Here is a 23028-nt window from a genome sequence, read left to right as displayed (position 1 = left end):
CTTTGTATGTCAATTGTTTGCATTTTGTATTAATTCCTAGTTTAACATCCAATTTTACTTTCAATTTTGCATCCATGGTTACATCCGCATTTGACTTCTTATATAGAGTATATTTTTCTTTACATATATGACCCCCTTTATAGATTCATAGTGAAATATATGATAGTTTCTAAATATCATTAAAGCAGATATCACAATTCAAAATCATTTGTAAAGAAATTTAAGAGAAATTGACAACATCCATCCAAAAAAATAACAATGTTTCATTAACAATTTTCAAAACATGTATAAAATAGCAACATAATACTAATAAAATCAGTATTATTTTTAATCAAAACAAGTAAAATTCAAATATGATTAACAAATCAAAATATTTCATGAATATCGTTATTCTACGATAAATTAACAACATACATAAATCAAACTCATCGTATGATTACAAAATCAAAATGTCTCATTGATATAGGGTAAATTCACAACACCCATCTAAACATAACAATGTCATTCTACACAATAATTTCTTCATAAAAAACAATGCATGTGCATGCCTAGCTACCACCACCAAGATCATCCTCATGATCATCTTGACCATCCTCATTACTCTGATCCACATCATCACCAACACCGCAACTATCATCATCATCTCCTCCTTCACCACCATCATCCTCATCCTCATCCTCATCATCTCCTGATATATGTTGAACATAATTTGGATCATCGTCTTGGCAATCATTACCTATAGCATTCTGACAAAAAAAATCAATATTACATGTTAGTATTAATTACATAACACAACGCATGTTTTTGTTATACAATGTTAACCATAAAATGAGGTAAGATATACTAGCATTTGCACCAGATGTTGCAAAGGAAACGCCGTAAGGCATAAATTGAAAAATACAAATACAACAAAAGAATACTTTGATAAAGAATAAAAATATATTGAATGCTCAAATCAATGCCCCATTAACTGGAAGCATTTAGTAGACATATCTATCAACATTAGGATTATACACAATGATCAAGAAATTTTCCATATACAAACAACAACTTCCACAACAACCTTTTGTCACATCCACATTTTAAGAAATGCCTTGGAACGTGATCGGAATCTTCCATATTGCCTTTTTCATTATGCAGATAAATCTTCCATATTGCTATTTTCATCATGAATATTGTTAGTTCATTGTTGTAAAGTGTTAGTGTGTTAAATTCAATACTATAAGTTCGACAAGTGAAAAACATTCCTCAATTAGCATAATATACATTTTTCTCTCACCGTGTATTTTTCAGTCAAAGAGCACAAGTAACATATTAACATGTATTTTCCCTTCATTATTTTCATCATAGAGCCAAGAAATCTATGCCTTATCTATAAAGTAACAAAAACATTTTGAAATAAGTTTAATATTTCAAGCCAGTGTCTAACCTATAAAGTAACAAAAACTTTTTGAAATAAATTTAATATTTTAAGCAATTGACTAACCTACTTTAATAATTGAAAAATTCTCAAAGATGAATTATACTCCATAATAAGAGAGCCAACATTGGAGCCCATACTTTCACTAAAACCAAAAGAAACACAACCACTTGTTAAGAAGAAATTCAAGTAATAATAATAAAACAAAAATAATAAACATTAAAGTATAAAATGGTATTTCCAACACACAAGTATAAATATACATGCTCTATGTCCATTGTTAGATTAAATGGGTGTGGAGAAAATTAGTAGAGAACCCAAAATTGTATTTCTAATTAGGATGGGTGGAGAAATGCTTTAAATGCGGGTTGTTGTCATTCTAATGAAACCCTTTGCAAAGGGGATGTTAAGATTCTGAGAGAAAAGCTAGGCTTGGTAGAGAACACCTTCCTTGTTAAACATTCCCCTACTGTAACCAAAAGGAAAGGGCAAGAGAAACAATAATTAGGTTTTTGTTCACAAGTTGTACAAAATATATAGGTGCTATTGATGTTTGAGTGAATAATGGGAGAGATTATTTATGAAATTGTGATAAGGCGCACCTAGTTTTGTCAGAAAGAGGCATATTAATGACAAGTACATCACATTTAGGTAGCATTTCATCAAGATTTGTCTCCAATGTTGCTCCAGTTTCCTTTTCCAATTCGGGTCCAATAGAAAGACGGTCGTGGTAAAGAAGCTTACAATTGAAGGGTTGTACAAAGGAACGCAATTCAATTCAACATCATGTAATGTTTATTATTATTAGATTGAAATTTTGAAACAAACAGCATGCATGCGTAAGAATTATGGAGCACTGATTTTTTAAAAGAAGTTTGCAACATCATGAAGTAGTACTAGATCCCAAGAATGAATACCTTCAAACGCTTAAGTAGTTCTTTACCAATACGCCCTGCACCAATAGAACCAATAGTTTTCCCTTCTAGATCATATGACCTGTAAGAAATTGCTGCCACTTTCCAATCACCCTCAACAATTTGCTTATATCCAGGCACAAAGTTTCGCATCAATATGAGAATGCGCATTAGCTCATCTTCTGCCACGAACACCACATTACTTTCGCTGATCTTCAACCAATGATGATACAAACAAATCAATGGAATTAAAAAATATATCCAATATAAATAAAATGCGTTTAAAAGTAACTCTCTGTTTTATTTACAGGAAAATAAAGAGAGTGTTAGTCTATCTGTGTTTCTCGAGATATAATGCCCCATATCCAAAATACGAAAGCTACAGGAGAACATTTATTACACAGTACAATCTCACCATTACAAAGGAGTCGATAAAAGACCAAATGCATTAAAGCTTTCCAAGAAATTGCAAAAACATACAATAACACAAGTGAAGATCAAGGTAAATCTGCAGTACATGTTGGATTGGGGGTAAAGCCAATATCATAGCATGAGATTGACAATTAAATGAGTTGTAAATAATAATGGAATGATATGGAATTGAATAGCCTACAGGCTGAATATAAACAAGAGAGTTATTATTTCATTGTTATTAATTTATTATAAAATCACATTTTTTAAAACAATAACTATTTTTATTTCAATACCAACCATTAACTAATTTCTAAGAATAATTCTAATTATTGTTGTCCACTTCATCTTCTTTCCATTTCTGTACCATGAGGGAAAAACCCAATACCATTCCTATATCTTAAAATTAACATTAAATATGTCAAAATAGCTCAAGCATATTTTTGCAAGCATATTTTGGAAAACAATCATTACAGACGGATTAAACAAAGAAGAGCGCTTTGAGATCTTCTGCAAATCTTTCAGGAATGTAATAAGAGAAAAATAAAACCCATGGGTAAGTACAGCCAAAAGGATAATGAATCAATCTAGTCATAGTAAATATCAATATGATAATCCAGGTAAGATGTATTGTCACTTTTCCTGATTTCAGCCCTCTTGGCACCGGTAGGTTACCTATATCCTCACCCAAAACCAAAGTAGAAGCAGGCCTGGCTGGGAGACTATCTTTCAAAATTGACAAGGTATTATTTCTATCAATTAGAATGCACATCCTCAGGTGTTCAAGAATAATTAATAGAACAGTCAGCTAGATGAGCAGATCCAATTTAGAGAATCTCACTCAGATCTACTTGACATCACCTCCATGATTTAAATAATGATTGGAGGAGTCTTAATACTCCAGAGTCCAGATCACTTAACATACAGAAACTAAGGCAGCCAAAGAACAATATCCCATCACTCCCATGCCACATATATATGTTTAGGTATAGTTGGAAGGACACATACCTTTCCTGTAACTAATTCAGCAAGGTTGTCATTACAAGTTTTGGGCTATGTTCACTGCCCTGGTATTGAAAGGTATACAGGTTGTTCACCTTAATTACACACATCAATGCATATGTATGTTCAGGGTTTAAGCTCATAGGCCTGTAGCTATTACAGCAAAACTACAAGTGTAAATATATAATACAGTGAATTCATTTCTGAGCAAATTCCAAGTCCAGCGTTTGTTCAAGCCAAACAGTCATAAGGTTCTGAGTATCTTATGGTCAAGCATCTCATCAAAAATGCATTCCATCACATTTTATCAATACCCATGCACTATCAAAAGACACGACTCTGTTCCTTCTCCTTGTTATCAAAGGACACGACTTTCTATATGTTAATTTATACAATCTTAATTCTTATTCTATTCTCTATGTACTTTCTAAATCCTAATCCAACATATCCTAGATCCAACTTCTGCATATCCAAGGATCTTCATACTTCCACCTTCATACGTTTCTCACAACAAGACCCAAATATAAACCAAGGCTCTGGAGGAGAAACAAGAAGAGAGGAGTGTAGTGACCAACCTGATCTGATATGCTAATAATACTACAAACTAAAAGATAACTCTCACTTTATTGTTTGTAGCTTCATGGGGGTGAATGTGACAATGCTATATATATCATAAGGATCTGGAATCTGATATCTCCTCTTTGTTGTGGGCTGCTGGTTCCAGGGTGAGAAAAAGTGGTATAAAAGTCCTCTAAAAACGAAGGTGAAGGGTGTCATAGTGAGGTGGTTTTCCAGTTGCTTGTATCTATATAAACTATAAATGGATCTTTACTATAAAGTATTCTAAAGAGTTTCTTCAACTTACTTTAATATCCTTTTAAATTAACTCGTCCTCTTCTCAAAGACCCATATATAAATAAAGCATTGTTCATCTTTTCAAAGCTCATGTCTTAAGCATTCCATTAATACCAATAATAAAAAGAAGGATGATGATTCCGATGTATGTAATTTGTAGTTCTTGTTGCCTATGAAGTCTAAGGAGCTTAATCCCTCAAGAGTAAAACAGTAAAAGGAATTTAAGTCTTGGTCGTATTGTTAGTTCCTAATCTCCTACTAACAAAGACATTCCGCTATCTTTTTTCAGGAGTCAAGACTAAACTGTATGTAATCCAAAACATACTTTCTTTGTCCAAGATTTCCCTACTTGTAATAGATTACTACAACCACATATACTACAAAAAGAAACCAATAACTCCTAATTATTATTCTGATGCCTTTGCGAGTTACTGATTAGATAATATAAACAAAGGAGTTATTCTTTATTCCAAGTGATACTAAACTAATAAGAAGACTAATCATGCTATTCTTGTTTGTATTATCTCTGTATCTTTTCTATCTAAAGTAAATCTAAAGAGGAAGAATTGCTTGTCCTAATCAAGTGGGGTGAGGATCTAGGGCGACCAATGGGAGAGGAAGGCCTAAATGAGGCACACACTTCTTCTGCTGCTAGGGCCTGGGTTTTTAATAGGATAACCACAGGGATATGTTGCAAGGACAGGGGAATAATTGGTTCTATGCAATGCCATGATCTTCTTTACAAGAGTCGCTGCTAATCCCTTGAATGTATCTTGTTTTTTTTTTTTTTTTGCTTCTAGGATGGACCTACTTAGTCCTTCAACAACTAGAAGAAATAAATAAGGAGACAAGGTACAACCTTGTTTTAAGTTTTAACCCTCTTGAGGGTATTAAGAAATTAGAGGCTGAACCATTTATAAAAAATGCATAAGAAGCTTAAATTACACATCCCATAATCTAATTTACCAGTGGTAAGTTGAAACTAATATGGATAAAAAGAAGTATCAGAAAGAGCCAAGACACCCTTTATAAGCCATGGAGAGGTTCAACTTGATCACCATTATTGTAACATTTTTGACTTGAATAATATGGAGGCCCTCTTGTGCTGAAACAATTGCTTCATGGATCTGACGATCCTCTAGAGAACCAAGCGGTTCTGTTATATGAACTTACAAAGTAGTGCTTTCAATCTGACAGCCAAAACCTTAGCCATTATCTTATAAATACAATTAGACAAAGAAGTGGATCTAAAAGCATAAAAATACTCAGGTTGATCCACCTTTGGAATGAGTGCAATAGAGGTCCAGATGAAGGAGCCAGGGAGCCTTACTAAAGCTTCTCATTTCTTCCACTACCTGAAGTAAGTTGTCTCCCAACACTTCAACAAATCCCAGGTAGAACTCCACAGTCCACCCATAGGGATTGGGACTCTTGTCCTTATGGAAAGTGGACAAACACATTCAAAAGTGCTTTTCTAGATAGATCACCATTGCTGGAACTTTGTTGACTTGAATAGTGTAGAGGCCCTCTTGTGCTGAAACAATTGTGTCATAGATTTGACAAACTGTTCTGGTTAGATGAAGTTAGAAAGTAGTGATTTTAATCTCACAGACAAAACCTTAGCCATTATCTTATAAATCCAATTACATAAAGCAGTGGGTCTAAAAGCATAAAAAATGTTCAGTCTCAAAACTCTGAAGTAAATTTGTAAAGAATGTAGCATTAGCTTTCTTGGCTTAGTGAAATCCCTAATTTTCTATCCTATTTGCCTGTCTTAAAAATCTCACGAAAACCTGTAAAGATTGTGCCATTGTGTACGCTTAGCCTCTAAAAGCCCTAGCTTTCTATCTTCTTCTGTGTAATTTGAATAGAACACCATCAAATACCAGAATTATCAATTCCCATTCTCCAAAACTTTTAAATGTGCGGAACTGAGACAAAAATCATTCAATCAAACCACTCGAAATGCATTTGAATGTTGATCCATTAACTTAAAGAACTTCTTCCCAAACTCTGCCATTTTTTAAACAAAATTTATCCATACATGCATACATCCATACATGCATACATTGTATGTATGTATGTATGTATGGATTGTATACATGTATGTATGGATTGTATACATGTATCTATGGATATGTACTATGCATACATACATGCATACAATCCATACACACATGCATACAATCATACATACATACATGCATCAATTGTGTAAAATGAGAGCTCAAGTGCCAATTGCCAAGGGATATACCTATGCATAGATGACAGCATTTTATTTAGCCAACATGTGAAGCTTGCAATTAATTGGATTATGAACCAGATTGCCTTGGGAAAACAAAGAGGGGTCATGATATGTCAAATGGAGTAAAATTATTCTTTCTCTTGCTAAGGATTAAAGCTACATCAACTCTCAACTTGCCCCTGCCAACCATCTCACTTTCATAGATAAGAAGATGATGTTGTTGGTTATGGTTTTTCTTATTGGTGCAACTAGCCAGATACTGCACGTTGCACATTCTGCAATTTTCCCTTGACCCTTATATGATAAGCTGATATAACCAACTACACACTTGCAAAAGGAATGTGTAGGCAGAGATATATTCAAGAAACCTTACTACTACAATGTTTGTTTGAATGTATCTTGTTCCTCAATCTCATGGGACTAGTAAGGAAGCTTGCTACATAGCTTTTGCCTTGATTTAGTTAGGGCCAGAAATGAGACTCTGATCGTATGCAACCAGCAAGTTACCATTTGGGTTGTTGTATATTTCTTCAGCAGGCATATTGGTCACCTCAATTTTTTGGGGTCAGCGAGACTTCAAGCAGCTGGATATTGCCATATTGCCCCTACTCACAGTAAAAATTTACCTTGAACATTCTATATAGTATTATCTTGACCTAAATAGGACAAGAACGAGCACTCTTGTCATGTGTCCCTTGAATCTTGAAAGAAAACTTCCATATAAACTACACCTCCATTACCATGTCATTGCCTATTCTCAAGGATGGCATTCACATCAGACAGTTGGATCAAGAAGAGGTATCTTGCCAATAAGTTCCACAAGCCATGAAGATAAGTACAAGGCTGCATGCCCACCATTGGGTAAGTTCCCTGGGTTTCTGCACATCATCCACACATAAACCCTATATTGAACCCTCAAACAAACCCTGAATTTTCCCATCAAAACTACAAGACTTGGCCTTCAAAGTTCAAATTAGGCCTAAGCTCAACCTTCAAACATCGAAATTTGGCCACCAGAACAAACCTGAAACTCAACCTCAACAACATCGAAGTTCGGCCTTCAACAGGGCTAAAACTCGGCCTCTAGAACATCGTTGCAACTCACCTTCTAACTAGGACCAAAAACCTTCACAAAGAGTGCCAAAAACCCTTCCCACAAGAAAACTCTCCAACTATGCTTCACTTGGTTCATGAGGTATGAACCTTAGAATTACTCCTTTGCTTGCTTAGACAAACCTGAATTGGCTTGAGCGAGTAAGTCCTAGGTCCCTACACATAACACCTATATATAGTGTGTTTGACCACCAAAAGCAAGGCCGACTTGCCCACTGGCTAGGCTAACTTGGCAGACTATAATATTGAAAAAAATCATCTCTTTAACCAAAAGAAGTTAGGGGGAGTGCCATATAATGTTGCAAAAATCTTGGAATAAGCTTTCCAACCATATATATCTATATATATATATATATAGATATATATATCATGTTCCATAATTGGAGTAAAAATGCATTCAAAGATAGGATACCTAAATGGGACATCAAAAATCCAAAAACAATATTTCAAGAAGGTGTGTCATATATCGTTGGAAAGTTCTCAAAATATGTTATTTGACTATATAACTCTCTTTCATTTGGATAGCCTTTGACATCAATAACAACCATTTTCAACATACATAATTCAAAGGAATCTGTTGCTAAAATTTAGCTACTTTTCACATGGCTACCATCCATCGTCTATCAGTTGAAATGTTAGACAAAAGGAAACAAGCCCAATACAACAAAAAGAGAGAATTAATAGCCTACAATATGTCAAGCCAACAATCCACAAACAAGAAATAAGTGGCAGAAAATTTATAATAACACTTGCCCTTCTGTGCCTTCCAGGGTGGAAGGAGATGCGAATATAAACAAAGGATTCACGCTCTTAGTTTAATAATAATTAACTACTACCATTATGTAACCATTCTGTAATTACTAATGGGCAAAAATAATAACATCTTACCCCACACTCACTTTGGGGAAAAAGTGGTGGCTGTGGAAAACTGTATGTAAAAGTACCAAAGGCAAAGGAATGTATTGATGCTCAAAGAATCATCGAAATGAGACCAAAAATCTTCAATTAATGCTCTGTTGTCCAATACAGTGTTGCAAAGATTGGTTATCTATCGTCAATATCATGAGATATCATGATTCTCTCAGCTCAGGGATATTATCAGCAGAAAAAGTTGTGAATTTTACAAATTTTGAACATATCATGATATTTTGAAAATATCCTGATATATCAACAAAATGTCACCAAAAAATGGAAAATATTAGCTGAGTTAGCAGATTATTGAATTTTTTGGCTCAGTTTGAAGTGGTATCAAAGCTTTTTCGAGGTACAAAGTGGAAGAATTTTTATTTTTTTATATAAATTTTTCAAAGGAAAAAGAGGACAGCAAAAAGCAAATCATATTCTAAAATTTTAAAATATGAAGAAACCAGTTGTAGATCTGGGTTCCTCTAGAAAAATACCCAGCTTCAAAAAAATTGTGCAAATCAGAGCCTAGGAAATGGAGTTATTGTTGATAGAAAACCAAAGTTTTAGGGTTTTCCTGATGAAGACCACAGATTCTAGACCAATACATATTGACAGTTTGACCAGATTTTAGTCCATCCAATGCCAATAGATACAAAGTGGTTGTAGCATTTCCTAATTTTGGTCTATCTTTCAATTGCTTGAACCAGGACTATATCACGGATATTGCAGCAATAAAAGAAATAATTCCAGTCTATAGAAAGGTAGCATAGTAATAACATACTTGAGTTTTCGGGGTGCTTCAAACAATCTCGTCCTAAAGATAGGATTCCAGGTTGTTTGCAGATTTTAATTGGTGAGGTTGGCTCTAATTTTGGAACTTTGTTGGCTCTGCTGCAGGTATCATTTTGCCCCAAATCTTCGCCAAGCCTTTTTCATGGACTCACTAAAGGACTCTCATTTTCTGCATCCTTCATATGAGTAAACCTTCGACCCAGCACTGGTTTTCAATACAAACTTTCAAAGAGAGAAACTGGCAGTTTGGAGCAGGTTACAAGACCTCCTTCTATAATGAACAGAGATGACCCCGGAATGTGGCAAAAGTTCTCCCCTTCAGCCGGTGCTAAAGAAAACAAAGAGCTTCTCTCTGAAATCTCTAACGGCGTGCTTGGATGGCCTAATCTGACCAAAACTACAAAATGTACCATGAGTTTTCCTCTACGTTGTTATATTGTGAAGGATAGTGTTTCCCTCAATTACTAACCGTTCCAATAGCCCCTGCTTCCTGATCCATTAGTTTTGACTTCTCCAGACACTAAAGAGCATTAACGATTCTATTCCATTACACAAAGATGAGCTAGAAGGGAAAACCCTTCGGAGCACAGTATTTCATGTTGAGGTATCAAATTCTTGGTTCCATGGAAATAGAAACCGCATGAAGATATCTACGAACCACTTGAACATCAAAAATGTTCAGTCTCAAAACTCTGAAGTAAATTTGTAAAGAATGTAGCATTAGCTTTCTTGGCTTAGTGAAATCCCTAATTTTCTATCCTATTTGCCTGTCTGAAAAATCTCACGAAAACCTGTAAAGATTTGCCATTGTGTACGCTTAGCCTCTAAAAGCCCTAGCTTTCTATCTTCTTCTGTGTAATTTGAATAGAACACCATCAAATACCAGAATTATCAATTCCCATTCTCCAAAACTTTTAAATGTGCGGAACTGAGACAGAAATCATTCAATCAAACCACTCGAAATGCATCTGAATGCTGATCCATTAACTTAAAGAAATTCTTCCCAAACTGTGCCATTTTTTAAACAAAATTTTGAGCACAACCTTGTCTAGTCCATTTATAGAGAGCGCTAGTTTATGAAATCTTGCCTGTAAGCCAAAATAGAGTCAAAATTTTCCATTGAAAGCTCAGAATAACTAAACCAAAAATAACCCTTGTGAAATTTGCTGCTTAAAACATTGTTTTGAGCACGGCCTCTTTCTTCAGATTTATTTTAGATAATACGGTAGCTTATTTAATGAAATATTTCCAGAAAGTTGAAATATGGCAAATTTTTCCAATCAAGAACTCTAAATAATTTCATTAGGACAAGGCGTAGAGGATTCATGACGGCGACAAGAAAATAATGGCGCTTTGCAATTTAAGCACTCTCTTGCAGAAAAATACCTTTTCTAAAATTGTTTTGACCACGAAGAAACGCAGATGAATTGTTGGAAGTCGTGCAGAGAGAGATCTGGTGGCTCGTGGATCGATTCTGGGGCAATGTTTATGCGATTGCAAACCATGATTGTTCATATGCGAGCTACTGAGCTCGTTGAGAGGGATACGCGCAATGGCGCCAAACTACCAAGAGGATTTGAATTTAAAGGCGGGATAGAATATCTACCATCCGATCATGTCAGCGACGGCCATATATTTGTGTTTCAGTAAAACGGATTTTCAAAGAATTTGAAATATTATACATTTTATAGAATTTGAAATATTATACATTCTATTATTTAAGCTGAATAATAGTTTTACTTTGGAAAAATAATTGGGCACATCAAATAAAATATTGATGCGACGGACATAGAACTCCGAAACAATAATGCACCCTTCTTTTACTCCAAAACAATAATGCACCCTTCTCTAGCTGATGTGTCAATGCTTTCTTTGAAGTGGAACTTAAAGAATTAAGTAATTATTCATTATTAAATTGGGATTTTATATAAATTAATTGATTATTTATTAATGTTAATTTCATTTTATAATTTTATAGTAATTTTTAATAGATTTTTGTTAAAGATAATTATTTGAGCTATTATTGTATCAAGATTTTTGTTGTGTCTTTTATTATTATATTTTAATCCACTTTAAACATGCTCAAAATATGTTTTCATCTTCATTTGTGGAGATTATCTACTTGCATATTCAAAAAGTTTTGATGTAGCTTTTGCCTTGAAAAATGATTATTGTGATTGTAATGGTGAGAAATTATTCTATAAACAGTGTTAAGTGTTATTTAGAATAAATGAGAAATTCTTTTTGAATATATAAGACTAATCTTTGAGAGAATAGATATATATTCCCTAATTATCACATAAACAAGGGGTTAATCTTGCATTTAGTGCTTTATCTCTGTAGAGTTTCGCTAAACAAAGGGAATACCTCCTCCTGCGTGACTTCGATTGTCCCTCCCTCTTACAGGATTGCAAAGCATTAAGAATTGAATCTTCTTTATTTTAAAGATGTAGTCTTGTCGAATATACCAAAAACATAGTAGGATTCTTTCATTATTGACAAAATCAAGCACATGTGCAAGGGAAGTATTCATCTATGGATGGTTAACAAGTTCATTAATAACTACAAGCAAACGCTTCAAACTATGTATTTAATGATCTGTAGTCATCATCTAAAGAGTTCAAGAATCAAATCAATTCCAACCTAAGTTCTAAGTATATGGTAAAGCTCTACTCTAGAGGTTCTATTATTGTAAAATTTCACAACTATGGAAGTTGTGGCAAGGTCTCAAAGGAGGGACTTTCTTTTTGGGGCAAAAATAACCTTTTTTCAAAAGATAGTTTCTATAATTGAATCCATCTTCAATATCCATTTCTTCAACCCCACTCTGCCGGATTTGAATATTGAATCCCCCCTACTTATTTTGGGATGAGATGATCTTTCAAAAGCCAACATAAATATATTGGGGACTTACAACAATATACAAACTAAGCAAGGAAGGGTATACACACATGTGTTAGAATTTGAATTGAAGTTGACTTGAGCAAAGGTATAACAATGCATATTTAATTAAATATTGGTGATTTTAACAACCACGTCCATTAGATTAAAATAATGATACTTTATGTGTATCTATATGCAAAGACAAAATACTTGAAAGGCACCTTCCCAACAACAAAGGTCATTATAAGAAAAATGGGAAAATAACAAGTTGATGGGTGGTATGATTGAATGAAGAATCAAAGGGCAAGAAAGAAGATACATCCAAGTTTAGTCCTAATAAAAGATTTTATGGCCCCTTCCAAGGAGTGCGTTATTAAGAGGGACACAAACATGATCATGGAGTCTGTGCTAAAGTCTTATGGGAGAAATAGGAAGCATGTGAATGAGATATTATGGATTTCAAAAGAGAAATCATGTTATTCAATCCAATAGAAGCAAGGGGATTGGTGCTACTTGAGACTCCATAAGCTCTAAATCAATTGGTGAAAGCAAGAAGTCTAAAAGATAAATGCAAAGAAAGGAATATCCATCTATGTACAAATCTACAATAAATAAATTCAAAATTATACAGTGTTTCCATATAGACAATGTTAGGTCCCTATAACACTAGTGATTCCCCCATTACTAGTGTCATTGTGGCCCTTACTGTTATTGTTGTGCCCTTATTGTCCCCATATTGTTATTATTGTGCCCCATAGAAGCCCACTATTGTTATTTTTGTGCCCTTATATTATTATTGTTATGTTGACTTTGATTATATTGTGACCCCTTAGACTCCTATATATAGAAATGAGGCTTTGTCATTTGTATCATCCAATAATTGCTCTTTTGTGTAATGTAAAGGAGGTTGCTCCCTCGAAGAGGCTGATTTCTAAGTTGTTGATCTATCTTTTCTATCTTTTTGTGAGTTGGTTTCATAACAGACAACCTAGGTTCGAACCCTAAAAAGTGTAGGGTCTTTGTGAGTGTTTGTGAGGGAATGTGTTTGACATCAGATAATTGGATTCCCTTCATCATCAAAGAGACATGTGTCCCAAAAGTCAATTTGGTTTAAGTGGATGTTAATATGATACATTGTATATTTTCTGAGGGTAGTAGCACAATTGGAAAAAAGCATGTTGGCAAGCCCTTGTGTATCCAAGTGATTGAAAGTTCAATCCCCCAGACATATCTCACCAATTGAACTTAAAAAAAATATGATACATTGTATATTGCAAAGCCATTAAGTTAAGTAATTACCTTGGCTAACCCAAATATTTAATTAGAATTTAAGCTCAAACACAACATTAGAAATGAAACCTTCACTCTAGATCTAAGGATATAGGGGTCAACATTGGATATTGGATACAAGACAAGGTGATCAAATGTATCTCTTGGACTAGCATTTTTTACAAAGGAATACAAATTTTAATGCTTATATTAACATGTATGTATAATATAATAATGAAATAGTCACTCTTTAGTTCATGGATAAAAGTGTTGGTGTGGAAGGAAATCTCGAGGGATGTGTCACTATAGTCATAAAAATTGCATTTATTGTGGCACATGGAGAACTTATTAATTGGGTGTAGCTTTAAAAATGGATAGGAGTGTTATCCTCCCCACCTAACTGCAATTCCTACAAATGACATATTTAGTGATTAATGAGTATATTGTTGTAATAATTTTGAACCCTGTGTTAAGAAATCCCTATGCAATCCAATTTAACTTAGGTACCATCCTCAAAATGAGGAGAATTCATTTGTGGGTTTCCTTAGAATGTGTATTTCAAGGAAGAATGTGTACTTTGTCGATATGTTGAAAGGTTTTACGGTCTTTGTGTTTTAGTGTACCATGTCATGTTTGGCATTGAGCGTTGGGTGTGTTGGAAGCCAACTCTTGGTAAACTCAAATACACTTGTCCTAAGGAGGGAGTTGGGGTTTTAAGGTTCTCTGGTTGTAAAAGCTTTCAAAGTCAATGTTTTTCATCCTCTTCTTGCATATTGCAGCCTCAAGGCCATTCGATGAGTTGGTGGTCATGCTTAAGGTTTTCATCCTATTCTTGCATTGTGCTTAAGGTTGATTGGTACCTTGTTCCATGAATTATGATCAACTTTGGGTCCTCTTTCAGTAGACACCTCCTAGCCACAGTATTAAAGGCAACATATTGGTTTCCTTTACTAATTTTAGCTTGTAATAAATTTAGATGTAATGGTTATCACACGCGTTCATATACAACTACCTCATAACAAAGCTAACACAAGCACTTCTACCCATGCCTACATCACATCACAGAGGAGGAATCAATCAATATTATTCAATATCCCGCATTCGAGTATCCCTCCTTTGAGGATTCAATCCAACATTTATGGAGATTAGGTCATCCATTTACAATAACTAGCTTTGCCATATAGCATGTTCATATTCCTATTGTCATGGCCGAAAGTACCACCGACATATATCTTATGCAATACGAATAAATAATTAGAACGCCTCAATGGATGCAATTCATCCTATAATGCATAATGCATATATTAGATAACCCGAACCATAGGCTCTACCGTTTCAAAACAAAATCATTTATCATACATAATCAATAATCTGTCTGCCACAGTTGCATGACACGTTAACATGTGTATCTTAGGGATTATGCACAATTAATCAGAAGTGCAGCATTGGATGCATAGCACAAATAACTTGTACCATAGTTTATACAGTCGAGCCTTAACCACAGTTAACAAATTTGCATAGCGGCTCAAGCACGACTATTCACTATCTTAACAAAAGATAGGTTAACACCAATTCTACATAAGATCCACATACTGTGACTGTGATTAGAATTTCATTTATGTGCATCCATAAAATCATCTCATTAACGCCACATGCAGTGCATTTAAAACTCAAGCAAATTCTCTCATATGCTAAGGAATTTATAACATAGAGGGTAAGAAACCAACATACAGAACAATCCACGCAAGTGAGTCAAACTAGATCAAAAGAGAGAACGACACTTGGAAAACAGAGCACCGCTACCCAACCTAGAAATGACTCTCCAGTTCACCACCGAGTCGAGGTTCTTGCCATGGATCAACCGCCTCCAATTGATCTATGCAATGGGTATTTAATACCTTCTTTCATGATATGGTTTCCATTAGCGGTGTCTCGCTTTTATGGATCTTTTTATCCATTTGCGTAGGCTTATCTCATAAAAGCTCACCTTTCTCTCCCATGAGGATTTTCCTCATAGAAGATTGCCTTTCTCTCCCGCACAACTTTTATGTTTTCTCAATGGATATTTATCTCCAATCCATCCAACTTATCTAGAATTAAATCGAGAAGCTTTACCATGAAAGAATTATCCTTTCCCATTCACCAATGTGATTTGGCAAGAATCTCATCTCTTGGTGTCTTGCTTTTCCAAGTGATTAATTTATTAATAATGTATTTACTTTTTATATTACACATCATACCTAGCTTTTCTTAGCTTAGGTTTGCAAAGTTTGACACACAAGGGAGGGGTGTTACATTTTGGATCCCTCTCTTTCCTTAAGATCCCTCCAACTGCAGCTAGAGTTCTTAGATGACTGTAAGGAGGAAGCCCCTATTGGAAAGGGACAGACAGTTTGAAGGTGTCTATCTTGTTGGTAATTCCTATATCGAAAAGTTGTATTTTCATAGTCCAGGGGTTGGGAATACACAATTCCCATCCACTTGAGCTCAATTTTATCTCGCAAAACTTCATTGCGATCTACCTAAACACATATGCAAACATAGGTGAAAATGCCTTTCAAAAGTCTTTCCCTGTCTACTTTGACGAATCTTCCAATAAAATTGCCCACTTTTTTAAGAGATCTAGATGGGTAAAGTGAATGGGAAAACTGGGAATCTTACCCATACTAGAGTAGTCATCGGCAACATAGTGAGAGGATTGAAGTTGGGAAACCATGGCTTCACTAGAAGACCAACTCATCCCCAAAACCATGGACCTTGGTCAAGGATTTTTTTCTTATCCTCAAGACATTTGAAGATCACCACAAAAAAACATGGGTCTACATCCACCCAAACCGGCGTTCATCCAATCCTATCATAATCGAACAGAAAAACGCTACTTTTTCAATAGAAAATGGGGAATAAAAGTATCACCCAAGGATAATGACCATCGTATCAAGCGCTCAATCATAAGGGAGGAGCAATAATTTGACAATCACACGTCTTTGATTTATGTTGATTTAACTCTGAACACTCATGTAATATTCTCTTGCTTGGCGAATTAAACACCACTGCATGGAATGGACGAGGATTGAGCCAAACCCTGGATGAAGCCCACTTCATTCTCATCTAAACACAAAACTATATATACGTCAAAGCTATTACAATAGATTCTGACTGTCAACACCTCGAGGTTCTGTTTATATGTGGCTACCTTTTATGGTTACTATTGAATGTGTGATTGGCAATAGTAATGGCAACTTAGGGCTGCCAAATTTCCTTCGATTCCCTCACTACATCCTAACGCAAATAGTTGTTCAATGCCTTGGTTGTCTTTCAAAACTGGTATGCAGCGTCTTCTTTGATATTTCTCGATGGTTTTAATTCCACTACAATCACAACTTTCATTTACATAAACTTCGTGTTTTCGCACGAGCGACGATTGTTCCAAGGTGAAATGTCACTTGGATGGTTTCAATGTTGTTGACCCATCATAACTAACTAACGGATATGCCCATTACAATTTTATACCACCCCATTATCAATATCAATTATGCATGGGAACCAATTAAAGCAACTCTTCACATTAATTTTATATGAGCATGAGAACATGTGTTAACAAGCAGCCCATAAAGCCTCATTTTGAATGCCATAGTCACTTAGAAGGAATTCCTCTTGTAGTAGCATCCTCCCTACTAAACTTTGCTAGTGCTAACATTAGAACCACCATTACAACAAGATATCTTTCTAGTGTTGACAACACCATTATAGTAAGATACCTCAAGAGAGACAGAAAATTTAAAAAGTATGATAGTAATACGTATCCAGAAGATGGTATTGAAACTAGTAATTGTTCACGAATCCATAAGATTGTAAGGTCATTCTCATTATCATAATCATTGTCATCATCATCACCATCATCCTTGTCATTGTTATTGCCATCATTACATTATCATCATAATCACCATTCATGCCATCATCATCATCATTATGGACATTGTTTGCAATTGTTCATAATTGTAGATGTTGTAAGAAATATCATCAACCCAAAAAATGTGATCAGTGCTAGAAAAGGGTTGTTTAGGACACATTGATATACGTAAGAGAAATAACAACTCTATTTTTGATAGATGATCGATGATGATCATCATCACCACCATTATCATCGTCATTGTCATTTTTATCATCCCCATCATTATCATTAATGTAATTTCTATCGACATTGTTGTAATCATGCATCATCATCATTCATGCCATTATTGTTTTTGATGATGACCTAGATGAAAATGATGATCATGACACCAAAGATAATGCTTATGATTATGACAATGACAACATCTAAAATTGGGAAGATTCGCCAACGTCATTAGCATCGTCATCATCATAATCATTGCCATCATCATCATTGTCATTGTAACCACTATCGTCTTTATCATCATAATCACAATTCATGTCATCGCCATCATCTTCATTTTCATCATTGTCAATATTATTGACATTGTCATCAATTGTTCATAATTGTCAATGCCATAAGGAATATCATCAATGCAGAAAATATGATGAGTGTTGGAAAAGGGATGCAAAAGCGAACATAGAAATGGGGGCAACAATAGAAGTACAATTGGATGAAAAGTGGATACAACATAAGTAGATGCACAACAACATGAAAAACCTGACACAAAAGTGGATCCAAAAGAAGATGCAGTTGTCAATGCAAACTTGGATGCAAACATGAAGGCAAAAGTGGAAGCAAACATGGATCCAATGGTAGGTGTAAAACTTGGCACAAATTGTGGTGAAACAAATGTGGATGCAACAACGGAAACAAAAGTATATGCAAAAATGGATGAAACAAAAGTGGATGCAATAGGGGATGCAAATGTGGAAGCAAATGTGGTTGCAATGGTAGGCGTAAGATATGGTGCAACAAAAGTGGATGTAACAATAGACAAAAAATATGCAAAATAAGATGCAAAAATGGATGTAAAAGTGGAAGCAAACATTGATGCAATAGGCAAAACAAAATTGGATGCAAAAAATGGATATAATGTAAGTAGATGCAAAAGTATATACAAAACGAGATGCAAAACCCAATGCATAAACCTGACATAAAAGTGGATGCAAAAATAGATGCAATATTTGATGCAAAAGAGGATGTGAACATGGATGCAAAATTGGAAGCAAACGTGGATACAACAGTGAGTGAAAAACATGGTGCAAATTGTGGCATAACAAAAGTGGATGTAATGATAGATGCAAAAAAAGAATCAAAGTATGATGCAAATGAAGATGTAAAAAGGGATGCAAAAAGTGAAATTTAAAATGGGTGCAACAGTGGATGCAAAATTGTGTGCAAAAGTGGATGCAATAGAAGTCGATGCAAAAGTAGATGCAAAATGAGACACAAAACCCGATGCAAATCCCGGTCCAAAATTGGATACAAAAAGGGATGCAAAAATAGATGTAGTAGTTGATGAAAACCTAGACGCAAATGAGGATGCAAACGTGGATGCAAAATTATAATCAAAAGTGGGTGCAAAAGGAGGTGCCAAAATGGGCGCTAATTGTGGCACAAAAATATTAGATGCAATAGTGGGTACAATAATAGATGCAAAAGAGGATGTAAATATGGATGCCAAACAAGAGGGAAAAGTGGATGCAACAAAAGTAGATGCAAAATTTTATGCAAAACTAGACACAAAACACGATGTAAAACTTGGCGCAAAAGGGATGCACAAACGGATGAAAAAATGGATGCAAAAAATGATTTAAAAAAGGATGCAAAAAAGGATGCAAAAGTCGATGCAAAAGTTGATGCAAGTGTAGGTGCAAAAAGTGGATGCAAATGAGGATGCAAAAGTATGTCAAACAAAATTAGGTGCCAAACTTGATGCAAAACCTGGAACAAAACCTGGTGTAAAGGATGACACAAAACTTGGCATAAAATTTGGTGCAAAACGTGGTGCAAAACCTATTGCAATACCTGGTGCTAAACTTGGTGTAAGATTTGGTGCAAAACTTGATGCAAATTTTGTGTCAAGTTTTGCACCATATTTGATAAATGGATGCAAATAGCACCAAAAATGGGCTCTAGATGCAAAAAAAGAAGTAAAAAGGGACGCTAATCGCTGGTTTTGTTGTAGTGTATATAAGATGATTGAATACTTATACATGTGACGACTACTGAATATAAATTTAATTGAAGTTAAATTTAGTGATTGGATCATAGTAGGTGGTTGTTAGTATCGTGTCAAGGAGGTATGTGACACTTCTCATCCCTTAAAGCCAACAGTTTGACATTGTACCTTCTATTACCTCTGACATGGCATGACCTACGGCACCACCTAGCATCTATGTCATCTAACTCCACATCACTTATCTCCTATGCTTATTGCTAACATCATGCAAGCGTTAGGGTGATGTCACCTTGCACATGGCATCCTTTGGTGGTGCCATGTGTCATCCAAAAATTGACTCTTTTGCCATCCAACAACATTGATTCTACCTTCCATGTGTCACACCACGTAGGTGCCACATTAGTGTATGTCAACGCCACATTCCCTTGTGGCATCCACACAACCCTACCCGCCCTACGTGTGGTTTTCCACCTCAACATGCACCAAGGGGGGTCACAAAGGGCCAAGCCCCTTTATGAAAAACTTCATTTCTACATTATATTCATTCATTGTGCCTAACGCACGATTTCTTCGTTACGCCCCCCTTTAACATTTCCATTCCCCGGGATGGAAAGATTCTTGTCCCTCCATTGCACCGCAACACCACCACATAGTAGGGGTTTGTGCCAACTTTTGGCGTGGTGAAAATTGAAATTCCATGTTGGGTAATAGGATTTTTTTCCCATCCCACATGCTCCGTCAATAGCGCCCATTCCCTAAATGATACATACTTACTACCTATTGATGGAGGCACGACATGATGTGAATTCTTCTCAATGAGTAACAGGGAAATCTCCATTCACACCCTTTGTCAACAACGTTCATCCCCATAGTGATTAATGCATACCGCTTGGAGAGGGACATGCAGTGCAAAGTGAAATTTCACATTAGAAAATGGAGATAATCCCATCCCGCATGATCAGTAGACAACGCTCACTTCCTAATTTCTTTCATATATATATATATATATATATATATATATATAAGTTCAAAGGCTTGTTCAGCCTAAACACAAGCCCATTGTAGGAAATATACAAACTTAGAAACTCAAACGATTCTTGAGTATTTCTGAGTTTGGCTTGGAGCATACCAACAATAGGAATGAAACCTTCATATGAATCAACAACATTAAAAACGTCATATAAATGGCCATAATGATAACAATCACTACAACAAAACCCTGTGATTAACATCCCTTTTTGCTTCCTTTTTTGCATATAAAGCCCATTTTTTGTGTTATTTGCATCCATTTATCAAATATGGTGCAAAACATGATGCAAAATTTGTACCGATTTTTGCACCAAGCCTTGCATCAAGTTTAGCACTAAGTGTTGCACCAAGTTTTGCTTGAGGTTTTGCACCAATTTCTGTGCCAGGTTTTGTCTCAAGTTGTCACCTAATTTTGTTTCACCTACTTTTGAATCCCCTATTGTATCAACTTTTTTTCACCTACACTTGCATTTAGTTTTGAATCATTTTTTGTATCTTGTTTTGCATAATTTTTTGCATCCTGTTTTGTGTAATTTTTTGCATCCTTTTTTGCACCCCACTTTGCACCAAGTTTTGTGTCAAGGTTTGTGCCTAGTTTTGCATCTACTTTTGTTGTATCCACTTTTGCATCTTATTTTGCATCCACATTTGCATCCTCTATTGCATCCATTATTGTGTCCACTATTGCATCCACTTTTTTTGTGCCAGAATTTGCGCATACCTTTGCACCCACTTTTTCTTCTAATTTTGTATCTACGTTTACATCCTCATTTGCATCTAAGTTTGCATTTACTTTTGCATCCTTTTTTCATCATTTTTTGTATCCAATTTTGCATCAGCTTTTGCATCTCATTTTGCATCTAATTTTACATCAAATTTTGTTGCATCCAATTTTGCATCCACTATTGAACCCATGTTTACATCCACTTTTGCATCCCTTTTGGCATCTTCTTTTGCATCAAAATTTTCTTCTTTTTTTCCTTCTATCATTGCATCCACTTTTGTTGTGCCACAATTTGTGACATGTTTTGCACCTACTATTGTACCCACGCTTGCTTCCACTTTTTCATCCACTTTTGTGACGGGCTTATGCATCAGGTTTTGCGTCTTGTTTTGTCTCTACTTTTTCATATACTTCAGTTGTGTCAATTTTTGCATCCAATTTTGTGTCCATAGTTGCACCCATGTTTGCGTCCACTTTTGATTCCTTTTTTTTCATCTTGTTTTGCATCCATGTTTACATCCTTTTTTTTTGTCTACTATTGCATCTACTTTTGCATCCACTTTTGTTGCACCACAATTTGTGCCATGTTTTGTGCCTACCATTGCACCCACATTTGGTTCTACTTTTGCATCCACATTTGCATCATCTTTTGTGTCCAAGTTTGCATCAAATATTGTGTATGTTTTTTCATCCACTTTTACGTCAAGTTTTGCATCAGATTTTGCGTTTAATTTTACATCTACTTTTGCACCTACTTTTATTGCATCCACTTGTGCATCTAATTTTGTGTCCTCTTTTGTGTTTGTTGTTGCATCCACTTTTGTTTCCCCACAATTTACAACAAGTTTTGTACCTACTATTGCATCCATGTTTGCTTCCACTTTTGCATCCGTGTTTGCATCGTATTTTGTGTCCAAGTTTGTATTGACTATTGCATATATTTTAGCATCCACTTTTGTTGCCAATTTTATGTCCATTATTGCACCCATTTTTGTGTTTGCTTTTGCATACATTTTCCCAACACTCATCAAATTTTTTGATTGATGACATTTCTTATGACATTGAAATTTATGAACAACTTATGACAATGCCAATAATCATGATGAAGATGATAGTGAAGATGATGATGATGATGACATGGATGGTGATTATGATGATAATGACAATGATGATAAAGACGATGGTGGTTACAATGACAATGATGATGATGATGATGAAAACTATTATGATGATGACAAGCTAATTACCATGGAAAATATTCCCAATTTTTAAATGTTTTCATTGTCATAATCATAATCATTACCATCCAAGTCATCATCGTATGATCATCATTATTATCAGTCATCTAT

At 35.1% G+C, this 23028-nt stretch overlaps 1 protein-coding gene across 1 annotated transcript; it reads right to left on the bottom strand.

Annotated features, from left to right (window-relative positions):
* Positions 1-412: 412 nt before the first annotated feature.
* On the bottom strand, positions 413-22668 carry LOC149175470 (uncharacterized). Its single transcript, XM_089421140.1, has 3 exons — positions 22537-22668; positions 2338-2547; positions 413-746 (listed from the first exon to the last, which is right to left on the bottom strand). Exons 1-3 carry the CDS (start codon positions 22666-22668, stop codon positions 549-551), a joined length of 540 nt encoding a protein of 179 aa, XP_089277266.1. The 3' UTR covers positions 413-548.
* Positions 22669-23028: the final 360 nt, after the last annotated feature.

This window comes from Pinus tabuliformis, chromosome 4_1, assembly GCF_031772625.1.
Source record: "Pinus tabuliformis cultivar Carrire ecotype Pingquan chromosome 4_1, CPIR1, whole genome shotgun sequence".
In the NCBI taxonomy this organism is placed as follows: Eukaryota; Viridiplantae; Streptophyta; class Pinopsida; order Pinales; family Pinaceae; genus Pinus; species Pinus tabuliformis.
This window is presented reverse-complemented; position numbering and strand designations above follow the sequence as displayed.

Excerpts from the sequence above, each read along its gene's own strand:
- LOC149175470 (XM_089421140.1), bottom strand. The coding sequence starts at position 22,668 with ATGGGTGCAATAATGGACATAAAATTGGCAACAAAAGTGGATGCTAAA. Across the intron at positions 2,548-22,536 it reads AAGCAAACATGGATGCAATA|ATCAGCGAAAGTAATGTGGT; the intron begins GTAGGTACAAAA and ends CATTGGTTGAAG. Across the intron at positions 747-2,337 it reads AACTACTTAAGCGTTTGAAG|AATGCTATAGGTAATGATTG; the intron begins GTATTCATTCTT and ends TTTTTTTGTCAG.